The sequence below is a fragment of the Limanda limanda genome, chromosome 6 (genome assembly GCF_963576545.1).
Source record: "Limanda limanda chromosome 6, fLimLim1.1, whole genome shotgun sequence".
NCBI classification, from domain to species: domain Eukaryota; kingdom Metazoa; phylum Chordata; class Actinopteri; order Pleuronectiformes; family Pleuronectidae; genus Limanda; species Limanda limanda.
Window position 1 is genome coordinate 18572077 of NC_083641.1, and position 18446 is coordinate 18590522.

Sequence of the window (18446 nt, forward strand, 5' to 3'; positions counted from 1 at the left end):
TAATACACAGACAGATGCTTTCAAAAGCTGCAAAAAAAAGCAGTTTTTTAATTGATTTGAGATGAAATATGCACAAATTAAAGAAGCAGTACAAGCCAGAGTCGTGTTTGTTCTCCTATCAGCCCCTCCTGACTGTGGTTCCGTTTTCTATAAATGCCCCGTCACGAGCACACTCGCTCATATTGACAAGTGTGCTCCCACAGGGTGAGAAGTAGAGCAGAGGGAGTGTTGTCCACAATCAGGTGACGCACACACACACAGTGTATAGTCACATACAAAGGCTCGGGGGTTATGAAGTAAAAACACAGACATATTTCAGGATGACAGCCTCTCCTGCTCCTCTGTGTTACAGTGATATGTCACTCTGACACTTGATAATCCCCCATAGTTCCACATCACAGGTCACCAGCTCACATTATAACACACACACACACACACGTACAGCTTTCAAACACGAGTGATAAAACTCTTTATAGCCTGAGCCGATCGGGAAAGCATCAGTGGAGCCCCAAATGGGGAAAAGCAATTACAGCTTCTATCAGTTTCACTCTTTTATTAGGCGACTTGTGTCCCCACATTTTCTCTTGTTCCAGGCAAATTCCCTGAGCTTTTTCCATAGATAACAACCTAACACACACACACATACACACACACACACACACACACACACACACACACACACACACACACACACACACACAGTGGTCCATCCTAATAGGCCTCTTGCTGATGGTAACAGGTTTAGATTACCTATACCTCTTTATTCATCCAGCGTTTCTTTCTAATCCTCCTCCTCTGCTAACAGAGCCGTGCCCTAAGGGCTTCCTGGCTTTAACACTCCCAGTAGGACAGAGGGTGGGAATAAGCACACATCAACTTAACAGAAGAAAAGGTGCTGCAGGGGGGGGCACCAGTGCATAAACAAAAAAGATGTGAGAAGATATATGTGACGTTGAGTCTTATTTCCATGGGACGTTTCATCGATGTAGGGCTGGTTATGAGTTATGCGGCAAGATTATATAGATATTGATATTTATATCGGCCTTCTGCTTTTAAGGCAATACAGTTCATTTCAACCAGAGCCAACAGAGACACGTACCCAGGAGCGTTGTAAGGGACTTTGGGGGCCCCAGGCGAAAGGGACCCAGGGGGGCCCGGCACTGAACCCAAACGAACCCCACAAAATCTCTCTAAAATGTTGTTGCCATGGACTAACATAAACAGCTGCTCTCGGGGGCCACTCTCAGCTCATGGCCCTAGGCAATTGTCTGTTGTGCCTACCCTGTTTTAACGCCCCTGGGTTTACTTCCACTCCAAAAACATACATGCTATCGCTACATGAACTCCTGATGCTGTCATTGACTGTGGCACAATTTATACCCGATAATCCAACTGAATCTGACTGAGCCATTTTTTCAAACTTTCGCTGAATCAATTAACAAGATGGGGACATAGAGGTTTGGTACAAGTGCCTTTGTCTCCAAAATAGATAATATAAGAAGGACAAATTTCCCAGAAGGGATTAATAAAATGCCCTTAAATCCATTATAAATCATATATGAGCTCCTCTGTTGGTTTCATTAATTGGCAATTTAAACTCCCCTCACCTCATCAACCAACTCATTTAGTTTCAGCTGATTTCAATGGCAATGTTTAATTTCTCATGATAACTTAAATATGACCTATTGTCATACTAATTATACGTGTGTAGTGATTCCACTTCAGGCAGTCTTTATAATAATTATACTGTCCCACATTTCAGTATACACAAGGCACCACTTACAGCTGCAATATGTTAAATAAGCAAATTATCAGTTTGAAGTGAAAAGATTCACTAACAGTTAAGATGCATTAATTTTCTCACGATGTGACTTCAGCTTTACACAGGTAAAATGTTGTTTATGTTACCGTTTGTTATTTTAAGTCGTCTTAGAAACGCTGTCCTCTTTCCTTTGTCCCTGTAGACACCAATGAGTGTGAAATTAATATCTGTGTTCACGCCCGCTCTTGTCGCAACCTGATCGGCCGATACCTGTGTGACTGCCTCCCTGGATGGACGGGTCCTAACTGTGACATCAGTGAGTATAAAAGAGAACGACAGAAATAAAATGACAGAAGAAGAGAGGAGTGGTGGCAGTTGCCGCTGTGGCAGGTATTGAAACACGTAGGGCCTCTGTGGATTGTGTTAAAACAGCAAGTTCCCAGAGAGCACGAGATCACTTTACTCCAACTCCAGTTCTATCAATCATCTGTCACAGCGTTCCACTGACATGCACAAAAAATGTAACACAAAAACAATAAAGTGTGCAAAATGTGTGTTTTTTAACAATCTCTGCATGTCATGTTCCGACTACACTTTGTATGTTGTTGTTTACAACCATACTGTGTCTGTGTGAGCGTTTAATATCTCCTCTCTGCTTCCTCTGGTTTCTAGGGAACAGCAGCTGTCAGGGTTTGTGTATGAATGGAGGACGATGTGAGGTGAGTCTGCTCCACCTTTGTTTAAATCCCCTGTCGTCTCTGCATATCAAATATCATATCACCGGCCCTCAGTTCTTTACACTGGTCATCATCTTTGTATCATTCATTATCTGAAAAGGAAAATAATGGGATTTATGTTAATATCGTGAACCAAATTCAAGAAATGCAGCACACTCTAGAGCTTATTTTGCCTCAGGCCGTGTGCAGGATTTATTCTCGAAAGTGTCACAGCCTGAAGCAAACTCTTCCCTTTCCTTCTCCAGTGCCTCTTTCCACATACTCACACAATCATTGCTCTGTCAATCTCACCTCTGTCCCACCAGGACCAGGTGTCGGGGTCCAGATGCTGGTGTCCGCCTGGTTTCTTGGGGAAATATTGTCAAAATGGTCCCAGTCCATGTCTCAGCGCCCCCTGTCTCCACGGGGGACAGTGTGTGGAGAGGGATGGAAAGATGGTCGCTTGCAACTGTCCCATGGGATTCTCAGGGACCCTCTGTGAGGTTGGTCATCCCTTCATAGATTTAAAGATTAGTTTAATCACGTGCAGAATGAATATATGAATGGACAGACATTCTGTGATAAAAGCTAAATTGATAATATCCCAGGTTCAATTATTTACTGTCATTAATGTCTGGCAAACATGAAACAAACCAGAATGAGCAAGTTAAAAAGAGTCATACAAAATTAAACATATTAATAAAATAAATGATTAAAATAAATATTTTAAAATAACCGCACTTTCAATTATATGTTTTAATTTAATATTGAAAACTAGGCATAGATAACGACTAAACTAGAAAAATCTTAGAAAGGTCTCATGATTTCCTATTTTAGAAACATCTCATCTTTAAACATTTCAATGATCATTTGCGGTACTGATTTTCACACGGTAAAGGATTTGTCAAACTGTTTCGCTATAGGAATAATAATGAGCCTTTCTTTTCCTCATTGTTTTATTCCTTACATCATTCCAGATGGTGTTGGATCTGTGCAATCCCAATCCCTGCCAACAGGGGGTGACCTGTCACAGCACCGAAGGCAGGTACACGTGTGCCTGTCCTGAGGGTTATTATGGTAACGAGTGTGCAACCCTAAAAAATCCCTGCATTGGTCAACACTGTCCAGGTAAGAAAAATAAAGGTTTGTCTTAAATATGTCAAATGTTAATGAAGTCAGGTCTGATCCTTGTCATGTCTTCCCGTGTGCAGGTGCCATGTCTGACACGCCACACGGGGGCCTCAGCTTCTACATGATCCTGGTGGGCGTCCTAGCGTTAGTGACCGTCTGTGGCTGTGCCGCCTGCGCCTTCATCCTCTCCCACTTCCATCGCAAGCGGAAAAAGCAGCAGGCCGTCCCGCAGGAAGAGGGCATCAACAACCAGAGGGAGTTTGTCAACCTCATCAGAAACGTGGACCGTCCCGTGCCCCTCCTGCCGCCCGCCGCCCCCCTCACGCACCCCCCCGCCCCCGCCCCTGTCTCTAGGTGCTACGAGGAGATCGAACTGACCCTGCCGCCCTCCCCGGCCCCCTCGCACCCGTCGCCCGCGCTGAAGCCGGCCCACGCTCCCAAACTGGACATTTCCAACCGCGACAGGGAGAAGTTGAACCGCTTCCACTTCTCGGACAACCAGGAACTGGAGGTCTGACCTTTGACCTCTGAGGCATCCGAGGAGCTTTTTTTAATTTTATTTTTTACGTCCTCTGCACTCTTTCGCTCACAGGGCCCTGTGTCCAGATGCTGCCACTATATCATAGTTGCAGTTATGAAAACGGGACGACCCTTTGACCTTTACGTGCTCAGATGGCAGACACCTGAGAAGCAAAGGCTGCTAAGTGGAGGGGTCAAAAGTCTTACTTCGTCTCTTTTACTTCGTCTATTTTGACGACTGTGAGAAGCAGCGATTGACAATGTTTGACTGAAAGACTCTTCAGGCTCTTGAATTAATGTGGAGACGTGAAGACTGGAGTGCCTGACGTGCTGCGGAGAGGAAACAGAGGATCATCCTCTGCAGGAGCCTCTCAACATGTTTCCTGGTCCATGATGCCATGACGACTGGGGTTCAGACCCCCATTTCTGTTTCAGACTGAACTCAGACAGACCGAGCAATGAACGGATGTTTATTTAACACAGTGTGTTTCTGTGTCTGGTTGTTCCTAAGTGTGTGTGTGTGAGTGTGAGCGAGAAAGAGAGAGTGTATAATATGAGTGGGTGTGAGGGGGAAAAAATAAAACAAAGTTGATATACTTGTGAAAAGAGAGTGCGTACTCCTGAACTTCTGAAAAACTGTTTTTTCAAACTATACACTGTTGCCTGCATTGTCTCTGTGATACTACAGTATGTTAAAGATGTATGATTGTTTCATACCTGAGTGTAAAATAGCTTTTTGTACATAAATATATTGTACATATCGATGCTCTTTTTGTACTGTGGTTTGGTCTGAAATAATTTCTGTACTACTTTGCTCTATTTGTCCCAGTTCACTTTCCCTCTGGAGCAAACAGCACATGTGGGTTGTAATAAAGGAGCATTTAACAACTCTATCCTATTGTTTATTGCCTGTAATCTTTAATCTCCACAGTTGGCGGTAGAGGGAGGTGTCTGTGCTGCATGATAAAGATAATTTTATTTTTTGCAAGAGAGACCAAAACGTTTCCTGCCCTTTCGAAATAAAAGTGTTATTTGTGATTCTATTTAAAGACGAGTTACTAATATCATTGTTCAAGGCCAGAGCACGAACGAATGAATGGATGAATGCAACAAGGACTTTTTTCTCAATTGCTGTAGTTTGTAAGTGAAGGAGAACCTCAGTTGTCAGAATCTTGAAATGTACCCAGGGGTAAATTCACACAGTGTTCACATCTGAAACACAATACACTTAAAAAGTGCTTCCACAGTTTCATTAGACACCAGTATGTCAAATATTAAATATATACAACTGTTGAAATTGCACTTTCAAAAAAAGACATTTTTCTGAATATTCAAATTGTATTCATTGAAGCATCCATGGACAAAGGTAATTTAGAAAATCCTTTTCACTGTACCTCAATTTTATTTATGGCTTTACAATCTATATGACATATATAATCTGTACTTTGACCCTGGAGCTAGTTAAGAAAAATTAAAGAAACCTCATGAACAATAACATTATTGCTTCAATATACAGGTTTAAATGAGTATGATTTTTCGGACCAGTCTTAAATAGGTAAGAGGAGTTAGGGGCTGATAATTAGTCCAACGTGTAGCAGTAAAACAATACCATTAGTAATAAATATATAAATAATATCAAGACTGTGTCAAATAGTTGTTACTACTGTTGTGTGAGCATAATTATCAGATGCTACAACATATCATTTTCAAACTGAGGGAGGGAGGATATTTCAGGATGAAATGTGGCTAACAGACGCTTTCACTGGGTCAGTGGGTCAGACTGTATCGTCTCTCTCTCTCTTTCTCTCTCTCTCGCTCCATCTCTTACTGATAAATGTTCATATCAACACTGATGGGAACAGAGTCGGCACCTGATTGACTCCATTCTTCCCAAATGACTGTGATTAAAATAAACTTTGAAAGTTGGCGAAACTTTCACAGGGTTATGACAGAGGTGGGCTTTAGAGGGAAACTGTTGCCAGTTAAAATCAAACCATTTGAATTAAAGTTAGTGATATTATTGTATTTACAATGTTATAGTATTTACAGTGACTGCAGTTCAGACAGCGCTAAATATATCAAAGCATATAAGAACAAATATTAAAAAATATTTGTCTGGTATTGTGGTCTGTGTAAGCTCATACGTGTCAGGCTGATGTTAAAACAATAATTGTAGTGCAGTAGTAAGTAGTGGTTGAGTGTATGAATGTGTGTAAGAGGAAGGAGTTTGTGTGTCGGGGCAGTGTAAAGTGACTTCGAGGTCACTGCAGCGACAATTAATGTGCAGATGGATGTAACAAATGTGACCTCTGACCTCCGCAAACAGCAACAGTCTGGAAATGAACACAGGCTTCCTGTCGCCACCCTGGTGAGGAGGAAATGTAGGAAACAGAGTTTACACACACACACACATGAATACACAACTGTACGTATGAGACACTTTCTACACCTGCTGTGAGGCCCAGGATGTCAGACCACCGCTCACAGATTAGAAAGTTGACCTCCAGCTAAGAGTTGACTGCTCCTCAGTCAAAACACCCCAGAGTTCCTTTGACATGTATAAATTCTAAATAACATATATTATTCTAAGTGATATTATTCTATCACTGGATCATTATTCTTGATCCATTTATTTAATATTTACATGTAAATGGGACTTATAATGTTGCAATTGTTCAAGGTAGAGCTAATTTGACATGCAGCATTGAGTATAATCTGTAATATTATATGTGATATTTGATGTATTATATGATGATTATATGTTTTGTGTGTAAAATCTTAAATTCAAACTAGCTACTGCAGCTGTAGCAGATACATTGTGGGTAGTACAAATTACAGTATTTCCCTCCAAAATTCAGTGGAGGAGAAGTATCCAGGAACATGAATTAAACAGTATAAATACCTTAATTTGAACATTTACACGTATTAGATATAATTGTAAATGTAATCGGGATCTTTTTTAAATATTGCTTTCCAGTGCTGGTGTTATTATTTCAGTTTAATTAATCTTTGAAACCGAAACACTATGCTCTAGTAGACATAAGGAAAACAATAGAGGTTACAAATATATATTCAGGTTAATCTGGTGATAAAGAAATTATGCAGTTTTATACAAGACAACACATATTTACAAATTGCAGAGGAAATAGATTGTTGTGATGGTTTCTTGCTTTGTATGGGCATAACCATAAGTTATCCTTCATATAGGTTATTATGAGTTAATGTAATAATCATTAGTTCCTTTGAAGTTGTTGTTTGATCAAGTTGAATTATTGTTCTTAAATTCACAAGAAATCATTTAAAAAGTGAAAGTGCTCTGCTCTGTCCTACAGCGACATCTTGCGTCGTTCGTGGTGAACTTCATCCAACCTGAGCCGCAGGGTGTACTTGCCGGTTGGAAACCGTTGGAAACGAGTGCAGCGCCCCCTGCTGCCGGAGCTCGGTACTGCACTGACTCACACTCAGTGTACGGAGGTGAAAGAGGCGTGTGACGATCCCGCAGCATCGACCTCATTCGGCCGAGATCAACCCCAGTGTGTGTCGGTGGTCCTAACAACAGGTACTGGGAGCCGGGGACGACTGGGCTGACGGTGCATCGGGTCCGGGTTTCATGCTTGTTGCTTAAAACGAGTTAAATGCGTCGTTTGCCTTCGCCTCTGCACATATGCTAAGCTAAGCTAGGCTAGGCTAACAGCAGCAGCAGAGCTACGTGCTCAACCGGGCCGTCGTGCTAACAAACTCAAACACAACTTTGAAAACACACGTTTCACGTCATGTTCGGCTGCAGCAGCGACAACACTCCGCCTTAAATACAGCGTTTAATAACACATGCACGAAGCTAAAGTGCGATTAGCTTCACGCAGTCGTTGTGAGAGCATTAGCTGCGTTAGCCCTTTAGCCGGAGGTGGTTTGGCTCAGTGGAGAGATGCTAGCGATTAGACTGATTGAACAGAGGAGGCGTGTTTCTATGTTTCTAATACAAATATTGACAGTAAATGCTAAATGTCATTAGATTTAATTATTGTCATCTTTTTGGTTTTGATATCAACATGTGTGCAACATTAATTCGGATATGGTTCAGTCACGGGAAGTTCAACATTTTAGGGACAAACGAGTGAATAACACACAGCATTTTAGCCAGTTTTTCCAAATAATATCAGTTATAACCTTTGACCCAGAAGGAAAATTCGTATATTCAAGTTTATTCAAATAATTAAAAGGCCTTTGCAACTGAAAATCACATGAAGTTCTCTAGTTAACCTTTTATTTTCCTGGACTTTATATTTACAAGAAATTAATATGTGGCTGTAGGTTTTGAGCATTACCTCTAGAATAAATCACACCATCGTGGTTTATATTATGCGTTCACACCAAATCGGCTCATCATATTTATAGCAGATGGAAATTATTTTATTAATTTTAACACTATGCCATTAAAATGCTCCATTCCATGTAGGACCACATGATGCCCAATAGATAACTTCCATCAATTTTCAGTCCTGCTCCAAAAACAAAAGTTTTTCTTCGTGACCAGGATTTGTAGAAATTCTCACACAGCAATAAACATAAAAGTTTTTTTGTGTCACGGAACAAATATGTACATGCAGGATTTTCTCAGAAAAACTCTGTACGTGTCCATGTCGTATATTCATTAAAGATCAGAAGGTTGTTGTGCACCTTTTTTCTGTCTCTTCTATAATTCTATCTCTATTTGATTCCCCTCACACCATCCTATGCTTTCTCTCTCTCGCTCTCTCCTCTGCATGTGTCCCCCCCCTCTTCGCCCTCCTGCAGCAGCCGTGCCCCGCCGCGCCCCCACCGCCAGCGGTGCCGTCATGTGGCAAGAGGCCCGCAAACACGAGCGCAAGCTCCGTGGTATGATGGTGGACTACAAACGCCGAGGAGAGCGCCGACGAGAATACTACGAGAAGATCGTAAGACACTTTGTCCCCTCACTGAGATCCGTGTCTGTGGAGATTCTCAGTCATGGTCTCTTCAGAAGTTTTACAAGTGAATTAGTTACTACTTAGTTGAAAGTAGTTAACTGGACTTGCCTGTTATTCTTGAAGAAGTTTCATCTCTTGTCCAAGAGGCTTCTTCAGCTCTAACTGAGTAATGGGACTTTTCAGGTATTTGACCTCTGTGGGTCCGTACCTGTGTGAGAGTTGTTATGTTAAACAGGCAGGTCGTTGAACCCCCCCGTTCAGTGTGACCTGCCGGGTAAACATACCGACTCGAGAGGTGAAGCAACTTCTGAAGCTAACTGAGCTACTTACACAGAAATGGTTAAACATGATTTCTGGTGCACTGAAGTAAGATATGTTTCACTCCTTGATGTCTTTTAATGGCCTCTTGTCCTGTCTCAATAGAAAAAAGATCCTGCTCAGTTTCTCCAGGTCCATGGTCGAGCCTACAAGATCCATCTGGATCCTGCTGTGGCATTGGCTGCTGAGAGCCCCATCAACATGTGAGGAAACACACTCATACAACCATAAAGCAATCTATCAGGAGTTCCAGTCAACCTTTTTATTCATGCAATAATCCTTCAATTAACGTTTACAACCAAATGAAGGAACACTTTGATCTCAGTAACTTTGACCATGACGTGATTGTTAGTGCCAGACAGGCTGGTTTGAGCCTGAATGTGCAGCTGACAAATCTGCAGAGAATATCTGATGCAATCATGTCAACACGGAGCAGAATCTCAAATAAATGTCTCTTAACATCTTGTGGAATCCATCCCACGATCGACTGAGGCTGTTTGGACAGAGGCCCCGCCCACACACATCACGCCTCGTGCTGTTGGGATCTCACTGTTCACACCTCCTGTCTGTTCTGTTGTTTGAAGGATGCCATGGCTAGGAGACGCCAACAATATGATTGACAGGTTCGATGTAAGAGCTCATCTGGACTACATCCCCACCTACACACCTCCTCTGCTCAGCACTTCGTAAGTCCTTCATCACATGGAGCCACATTTATCCCAGCGTCTATGAAGTGTGAATATTTTATGATATTCCGATTTTTGCCTCACTATTACACTACATTTGTGGGGACATTCATGTGTTCTCCAGTTTTACTCGGCCCCTTGACAGTATGGATTTTTTCTCACCGTGGTGGTAAAGCAACGTATTACTGCAGTTTACAGCCAATTACACCTGCCTCGGGCAGTGGAGCTGTCATAAACACTCCTGTAACGTTCACCAGCAAAACACAGACAGGATCGCTCTAGCTGTTTGCCTTTCCTACCTGCACAGCACCGCGGGAGGTTCTCTGCACAGACGTGTTCACAACAGCAACAAATCCTCCACTTTATCCCGTTGGTCTCTGTCTACTCTTTATTATGCAGCACCCCAGAGCAGGAGATGGAGGAGAGGAAGTGTAACTATGAGCGCTACAGAGGCCTCGTGCAGAACGACTTCGCAACCAGTGAGTATCACAAACCTGAGAGCTGAAGTTCTTTCAAGAGAAAAGCAAGTTTCATGTCACTCTCGGACGCTAAAACAATTTTCACAAAACAAAACAACATTTCACACATGACAGGGTTGTATAGGTGTTATTTATGCACCACAGTAGTGTGTGAGCCGGCCCCCTGGTGGGTGTAGTTTGTGTTTCCCCCTTTAACTCCCTGCTGTTCTCCTACAGTCTCTGAGGAGCAATGTTTATATCAGATCTACTTGGATGAACTCTACGGTGGCCTGCAGAAACCAAATGAGGACGAGAAGAAGAAGTAGGTCATTTAAAGTTACAGCTTCATCCTCACATAAAATATATATGTGATAATCACAGGTTGTTTGCTCACTGGAGCATTTACAGCAATGTGTAGTGATGAATTGTGTATTTTTGTGTGTAGGCTGGCAGAGAAAAAGGCCACCATCGGATACACGTATGAAGACAGCACTGTGGCAGAGCCGGACCCCCAGTCAGACAAAGATGAAGAGAACTCCGAGAACAGTGAATCCGAAGAGGATGAGGGAATCCCAGATATTGGTGAGGAAATGACTTTGACACTAATGATATTTGCATGTTTAGAAAATAAGACATATACCCCAAACGAACAATAAGAAGTAAAGTAGAAATTTGCACTGAGGTATGACAATATTCAGATTTTGGTCTTTATCAGAAATAAAGAATTGCAAATATAAGAAACTTCATGATTTTAGAAATCTGACAACTTGAGGTTTGCCTCGAGTGTTTAAATATTTGCTTATATTTTTATTAAACCTTCTTACCTGCAGTGAACTGACGACCTGTTCAGAAATCTTTAAGTAGAAGTGTTAGATTTGTTTTAACACGTCACTTTTTTTGTGCAGATGTGGAGGTTGATGTTGATGAGCTGAACGTGGAGCAGGAGTTGGACCTGAACAAGATGGCGACACCATATGGAATGGCTGAAGGAGACTTTGTCAGGTAACAAGGGATCATGTGTGGAATCTAACCTAGGGCTGCTCAATTAATCAAAATGTAATCGTGATTACGATACGTGTGTGTATTGGGGACATTTAATATTGAGAGGAAATTTCAAAGTTCTCAGTTACAAAGTGTTTTTATGGAGAGTGTTAATGTTGCCATCATTAAGGGTTTGAATAACCGGGCACCGATATCCTGAATGGTTTCACGGAGGAATAAGACACGCAGCCGTAATCGGTGTTTACCGGAACCGGAAGTGACTGGTACTTCCGGTTAGTCATTTAAAAAAAAAAAATAAGGGCACATATTAATAATCGTTTGAATAATCGTGATTTCTTTTTTGTCCAAAATAATCGTGATTATGATTTTTTCCATAATCGAGCAGCCCTAATCTAACCCTTTTATTGAATGTTGTTTGCAGATGTTTTTGAATGTGCTAGTGGGTGTTTTGATGAGCTCAGAGGAATAAACAGTTAAAAGACATTTGTTTTCTCAGGTTGAACAATTTTTATGTGGAGCGTTGTAATGTTTAGCTTTTATTTTTTACTTGTAAGTATTTTTATTAAACATTTGCAGTGTTCTCCCCTGTTGATGAAAAGATTCATAATTAATTTTTTAATGCTGTGAATTTGTTGCCTGCAGGATGTTGAGGAAAGACAAGGAGGAAGTGGAGGCCATCAAACACGCCAAGGCTCTGGAGGCTGAGAAGGCCATGTACTCTGTAAGATAACATCTATTGAGTTTGTTGTTGTCATGCACTTCATTTCACAACTTTGCAATGTATATATAGCTGTTTTCAGACATGACCTCCGTGTATAATCCGGACAATTGGCTATACAACTTTGCCCGCAGTTTGCTTTTCACACATGCACAACATAGCAGAAGGGGGGGGGGGGTTCTCTGCACAGCATCAAACTGTTGTGTTCGCACATCGACTTCTCCTGGATTTTCTAAGGGATTTTACACTAGGAGGCCAGGCTGATAAATGCTGCTGCAGAGCGTCTCACTCTGACATTTGCGTTCACACACACACACACACACACACACACACACACACACACACACACACACACACACACACACACTTCCTCCTGAGAAAAGACGGTGAAACCACAGAGTTCAGTTCGTGTCTAAAAGCAGCTTCTGTGTGATCATCGCAGGGCCGGCGCTCTCGCAGACAGAGGAGAGAGTTCAGAGAGAAGAGGCTTAAAGGTCGACAGATCAGTCCACCAAGGTAAATTTGTTGTTCCTCTTTAAAAATTCCCATTTAATAATTTAACTTATTGTTTAACTCTTGTCTGCATCCTCCTGGATAACAGCTACGCCAGGAGAGACAGCCCAACATATGATCCCTATAAGCGGTGAGTTAACTCGCTGTTTATCTGTGTTCCTCTTCACTTTTTCAGCCTTTTTTTTGTGCATGTTGTAACGTTATTTTCCCGATTTTATTTTTAGACCAGAGTCAGAATCCAGCTCTGCGTCGCGGTCCCGTTCCAAGTCTCCTGGGCCAGAGAAGATCACCTTCATCACCAGCTTCGGAGGCAGTGACGAGGAAGCTGCAGCAGCTGCAGCAGCAGCTCAGACACCCGCTCCTCACTCTGGCCACCCCCCCTCCAACTTGCAGAACCCCGCAGGTCATAGCAGGGGCTCCCGGTCGGTAACTTTCCCTCTCCCTGGCTTTTCATTGGTTATGTCCTCATGCACAGTATTAAGTCCAAATGCTGATTGATTTTTTTGGGGGGGTCGGTGAGGCAGATCCGTCTGTAATTATATAACATACCAGTTCAAATAAGACCTTTTCTTCTACCGTGCATGTGCAGAGAAAGACAGTGGGATCAGGGAGTTTATGATTCTATGTGTTTAACATTATGACTTAATACAGAAAGCTGCAATTTGTTATGCCTCTAATGACCATGAAATAGTAAGCTCCCAAGAAAACTGAAACTTTCTTGATAGACTAGGTGCTAGGCTGGTGTTGTTACTAAAGCCCTGTCTCTGTTTGTCCAGGAGACGAAGGTCATCATCCAGTCGCTCCCCCTCCTCCTCCTCCCGCTCCTCCTCTCGGTCTTCCTCGCGTTCATCTTTCCGTTCGCGCCGAGCCCGGCGAGGACGTGGGGCGAGGGATGGGCGTCGCTCCAGAAGCCACTCGCGATCAAGACGGCGTTCCAGATCTCACTCAAGAAGTAGAGGAGGAAATGGAGGAGCCGCATCCTGGAGGAGACGTGACCGGACAAGGTCACGGTCTAACGACAGAGAGAGAGACAGGGAGAGAGAGAGGGACAGGAGACGCCCCCCGGCACGCAGGCGGACAAGGTACAACTCCTCACTGACCCTCCACCAGAATATAGTTAGTATTTTACCATCGGCATGTTTGAGATGTGGTCTCATCTTTTTGGTCAGGTCTCGTTCCAGCTCACGGCAGGGGGGCAGTTCTCGGCGAGGTGGCCGGAACAGTGGAGAACACCGGAGGGTAGACAGTGGCAGCCGCAGCCCCTCTCAGTCGCCTGGCAACAACAGCCCCTCCCCTGATCACAGAGGGGCCCAGCCCTCTACCACCTTTATCGCTGACAAGCTAAGAAAGTAAGAAGAACGTTAATGCCAACAGACACGAATCTGCACCAACTCACAGACACGTGGAAATGTAGAAGAATAATCTTTAGTTTTGACTCAGACTTTCGGTGGAGTCACACACATGTGTTGTGTTAACACTTAACTGTGGGCGTGCCCGGAAGTTTGATGCTGGTGCGATCGCTATTACAACATGAATGATGGTTTCCTTCTTGGGACAATGGTGATAAACAAAAACATACCTAGCCTTTTTTTAGTCTTAATGACAAATTGTCTTTGTTCCAAAAAGTATTCAAATACAGCAAAAATCTCCCATGACAGTATTTTGACAAGTAAAGTTGACTTTACTTGTCGTGAAACAGAAAAGTTGGGATTTAGACGGTGAAGGGCTTCGTTCAAAACTATAATCTTATGTTTATATATTTTCTTTCCCTTTCATATCACAGTGTTTGTCTCAATTTGATGATGATGTTTTTAAGGATTGTTAGACTCTAACGTAGTTTAACAATATAACCTATCCTGCACCTCAGACATGATGCAGTGAATCTCTAATAAATGTTCTCTCAGCAGTGCAACACCATGAAGCCAGAAACAGCCTCTATATTGATATCTCTTCTCTTTAATGCATAGTCACACTTTTAAAGCCTCATTCAGCCTTGAGACGTGTTAGAAAGTTGACGTTTGGATATAAATCATTTAATTTATATGTCCTCATCACATAGAATTGTGTTCTATCTCCTTCTCCTCTCTCCAGGCCTGATACACCGAGTGGTAAAGAGACGGGAGCTGCCAAAGTCAGTAAGAATTTGATCTAGCTGGGTTTTCTTGCTAAAGCCTACGCCTCCCTCATCCCTGACAGGCAGACATGGTTGTCCACCATACTGGGATATAAAAGCCATTGTTGCTCTCAGAGGGGAAAAAAAATGATTTGATTTTTTCTTTCCCCCCCAACCTCAAAACTGGACATGCACTGCAGTAAAAGCCCCACATCTACTTTGCAATTTCCAGTGCAGTATTCCTGCTGACATAAATGACTGAATTAATGCTGCCGTCCCTGAATCGAGTGAACATGTAGACCGACTGTTGAGCTGTTCATTGTCCTGATTGTGCTTTAAGTGATGCTTTGTCTGTTTATCTGTTCACATCCTCAAATGCACACTGCACATCAGAGGCCCTTTTCTCTTATGACCATATGTCTTGTAATCAATGGATATTGGCCAATTCATAATTTCTGACCTTCGCTATTTTTTCTAAATAGATTGAACTCTGGATAAAAGTTAAAGGAAACTTTGGACATTTCGGTAAATACACTTGTCTTGACAATTTAAGTTTAAAATGATTGACAATTGTCACAGCATCTACATGGCTAAAGTATTTTTTAGTGTGTGCAAAACCTGTTTGATCTACATCGTATGTATTAATTTGCATAAACGTACTGACTGAAATATCCCGTATGAGATCCAGCAACGGAATGTGATCAGTCAGATATCCGTCTTATCTCATTGAGTTTATTTCCCAAAATGTCAAATTATCCCATCAGCATTAACTTTCACTTTTATTTGTTGTCATATTCTCTAACATTCTGGATCATTCGTTGTCCTGGCTCCTCTTCTCCTCCGAAAGGAAAACAAAGACGACTGCATTTGAACTTTTAACCTGCTCTTCTGTTAAATTTGCCTGCAGTGTCGTTACCTGCAGTTTTTCTTGCCTGGCCAGGTTTTAACAGCACACTCATGGGTGTGTCAGTGACTAAATGCCACTCGGTCCACATGAATTCTGTTAATGTCAACGGACCTGAACTTTGTCAGCGTTTCACATTCCAACCAGCTCTTCTTCAACTGTCCTCGTCCTTCTCTCTCTGACCGTGTCCCTACATATATATATATATATATATATATATATTTGTGTAAAGGTTCATGTGGCTGGATCTGGGTCTGCTTCTTATCCATCCTGCAGCAGAAGTTTACCTCTGTACACACACACACTCACACACAAAACCACACACACACACTTCTTAGCTTGTGATCTCACACTAAACCTATTTAACAAACGTCACATGAAATCAATTTATCTTTGGCTTTTCTCTCTCCACTACTAAATGTACATAAAGATGATATTAGCAATAATTTGTATTACAAGGTACACTTAATATTACACACACACTTTTTGTCACGCTGTGAGAGGATGTGCTAACACTTTTATCACCTGCAGCCCAAGATGACGCCACAGGAGCGACTGAAGCTAAAGATGCAGAAGGCGCTCACCAGGCAGTGTGAGTACAATTGAGCAGAGTGTGTGTGTGTGTGTTTATGGTTTGTGCATAAGTTGTGCATAAACAGTACAGTTTCAGATTCACGTTAAGAAATTATAATTTTTTTGTTTTCTTTCCTTCTCGATTCATGTGTATTTTTCTGTGTTGCAGCCAAGGCGGATAAAAGAGCTGCTCAGGTTAAGGTCCAGCAGCAGGAGAACAAACGTCAGGTGTGTGTGTGTGTGCGTGTCTGTGTGCGCTTGCATCACATTTCGGTGAAAACAGGGACTCTATTATCCTTTCTGTCCTTTAATTGTTCTGTTTGTTTTACAGGAGCGAGAAGGAGAATTAAGAGCCATGGCACGCAAAATACGCATGAAGTAAGGTTCCGTGTGTGTGCGTCTTTCGGGGGATTTTTGTGTTACGTAATTGTGTGCTACTTGCCACTGTCTGATCCAACGGTTCTGTATTTAGGGAGCGTGAGCGCCGTGAGAAAGAGAGGGATGAATGGGAAAGACAGTACGGGAGACAAAGCCACTCGCCTTCTCCTTCCAAATATGGTGAGAGATTCATTTTCTGATCAGCAACAACCATATGGATCTAAAATATTAGTAATACTTTAGTGTTTATTGTGTGAGCACTGCTGAGTACTCGAACAGAGGAATCCAGAATATTTAATCAACTCAGCGTCTGTCTGATTCGCTGGACTCAGTTTCTACTCAAACAGTTTTATAGGCTTTAAAATGTTCTGCTGTTCCTGCTGTTGTTCTGATCACGTGTCTGTGTCTTCTGTCCCTCAGGCCGAGAACACAACTCGCACAGAAGGTATGTGAGAAGCCACAAGAATCTGCACAGCTCAAACGAATCAGAATTAATTGTTTTTTACATTTTTTCATATTAATGCACAAACATTATCCCAAAGGCTGTGTGAGTGTGAGAATTAATTTGGAAAGAAAGCACCAACAAAAAACCATGTTCAAGTTTATATCTAAAACTAGAACCAAAACTCTGCCAAGGCCCAACAGTCTGCTTAAATTCAATCAAGCTGCACCACATTTCACACAATCATGGGATATCAGTAAACTGGCTGTTATCAGGATGTAATTCATCAAGATCCATGAAGTAAATGACCCCACGATGTTAAAGAAAAAATGTCCTGATATGCCCCCTAATCCAGATCCACTTCAAAATGTAAAGGGTTCTTCTTGGCAGTTAACCCACCCTTCCACCAAGTTTCAAGAAAATCAGCTCATTAGTTTTTGCAACATTCAGACAAACGGCAATGAAAACATCACCTCTTTGGTGGAGGACATAAACTTAAATACTGTAAACTTATTAGTTATATTGATAGTTTCCATATAATATCCCAAATTAATACCAGTTTGAACCACAATAAAATAATTGGCTTTTCTTATATAAGGGTTCTTGTTTAGACATGTGAACATCAACTGAAGTTCCAGATTTTATCTGAATGATTTTATATTTTGCTCAACTGCCCCATGATTGGCTTGTCAACTTGACAACTAATCTTAGTTTGTTAGTTACCAGAGGTATAGATAGTTTTGATTATGTTAAATGTGTATTTAAATTAATAATGTTCGTAAAAAGTTGAAGAAATAAGTACTTATTTTCTAATGCTCTTTAGTTAACAGAACACACTGAACTCCAAACATTTACCTGAAATTTCCCAGAGAAATGTCTGGAAAAAGACCAACTTAGCTCATTTGAGAATTGAGTAAAATTCACAGCTAGTTCTTCAAGCGTGGGCTCGGTGACATTTCTAAAAACGCGATGGACGCAGACAAAGATTTCAAGCTTTAAAAAAAACACTTAACTTTTATATGTGTATGTGTCAGTAATCATATAGTGCATAGAGATTTCCATATAATATGTTAATGTTGATGGTTTTTACTCCGGTTCGTCCTTCAGCATTATTTTCTTTCTTTTCATTTCACCAGGAGGTCACGGTCTCGGTCGAGGAGTCCTCCCTACAGATACTGAGCTCGCAGACACACAAACACACACTGTACAAACATTAGTCGTGAGAAGAAGATGGGAACAGATGAAACGATAAATCTCAACCTCTGAT

General features: G+C 41.9%; 2 protein-coding genes across 5 annotated transcripts in view; both read left to right on the plus strand.

Annotated features, from left to right (window-relative positions):
• LOC133002894 (protein jagged-1b) overlaps nt 1-2107 on the plus strand; it is a 40485-nt gene extending 38378 nt beyond the window's left edge. Inside the window, exon 10 of the mRNA XM_061072485.1 lies at nt 1965-2107. Coding sequence (XP_060928468.1) covers nt 1965-2107 — 143 coding nt within the window. The remainder of the gene's footprint in view (nt 1-1964) is intronic.
• Nucleotides 2108-7602: 5495 nt separating this feature from the next.
• clasrp (CLK4-associating serine/arginine rich protein) overlaps nt 7603-18446 on the plus strand; it is an 11348-nt gene continuing 504 nt past the window's right edge. The window contains exons 1-21 of one of the 4 annotated variants that reach the window (XM_061072708.1): nt 7603-7687; nt 8923-9062; nt 9498-9595; nt 9977-10078; nt 10478-10557; nt 10774-10858; nt 10982-11118; nt 11442-11538; nt 12181-12259; nt 12699-12772; nt 12858-12899; nt 12994-13191; nt 13546-13851; nt 13939-14118; nt 14861-14900; nt 16318-16378; nt 16529-16587; nt 16691-16737; nt 16832-16917; nt 17158-17182; nt 18316-18446. The exon at nt 18316-18446 is cut by the window's right edge and continues 504 nt beyond it. In XM_061072708.1, the coding sequence (XP_060928691.1) occupies nt 8964-9062; nt 9498-9595; nt 9977-10078; nt 10478-10557; nt 10774-10858; nt 10982-11118; nt 11442-11538; nt 12181-12259; nt 12699-12772; nt 12858-12899; nt 12994-13191; nt 13546-13851; nt 13939-14118; nt 14861-14900; nt 16318-16378; nt 16529-16587; nt 16691-16737; nt 16832-16917; nt 17158-17182; nt 18316-18358 (1938 nt within the window). In that variant the 5' untranslated portion in view covers nt 7603-7687; nt 8923-8963 and the 3' untranslated portion in view covers nt 18359-18446. Of the gene's footprint in view, nt 7688-8922; nt 9063-9497; nt 9596-9976; nt 10079-10477; nt 10558-10773; nt 10859-10981; nt 11119-11441; nt 11539-12180; nt 12260-12698; nt 12773-12857; nt 12900-12993; nt 13192-13545; nt 13852-13938; nt 14119-14860; nt 14905-15364; nt 15408-16317; nt 16379-16528; nt 16588-16690; nt 16738-16831; nt 16918-17157; nt 17183-18315 lie in introns of those variants that run through there. The other 3 variants (XM_061072709.1, XM_061072710.1, XM_061072711.1) reach the window with 3 other exon arrangements.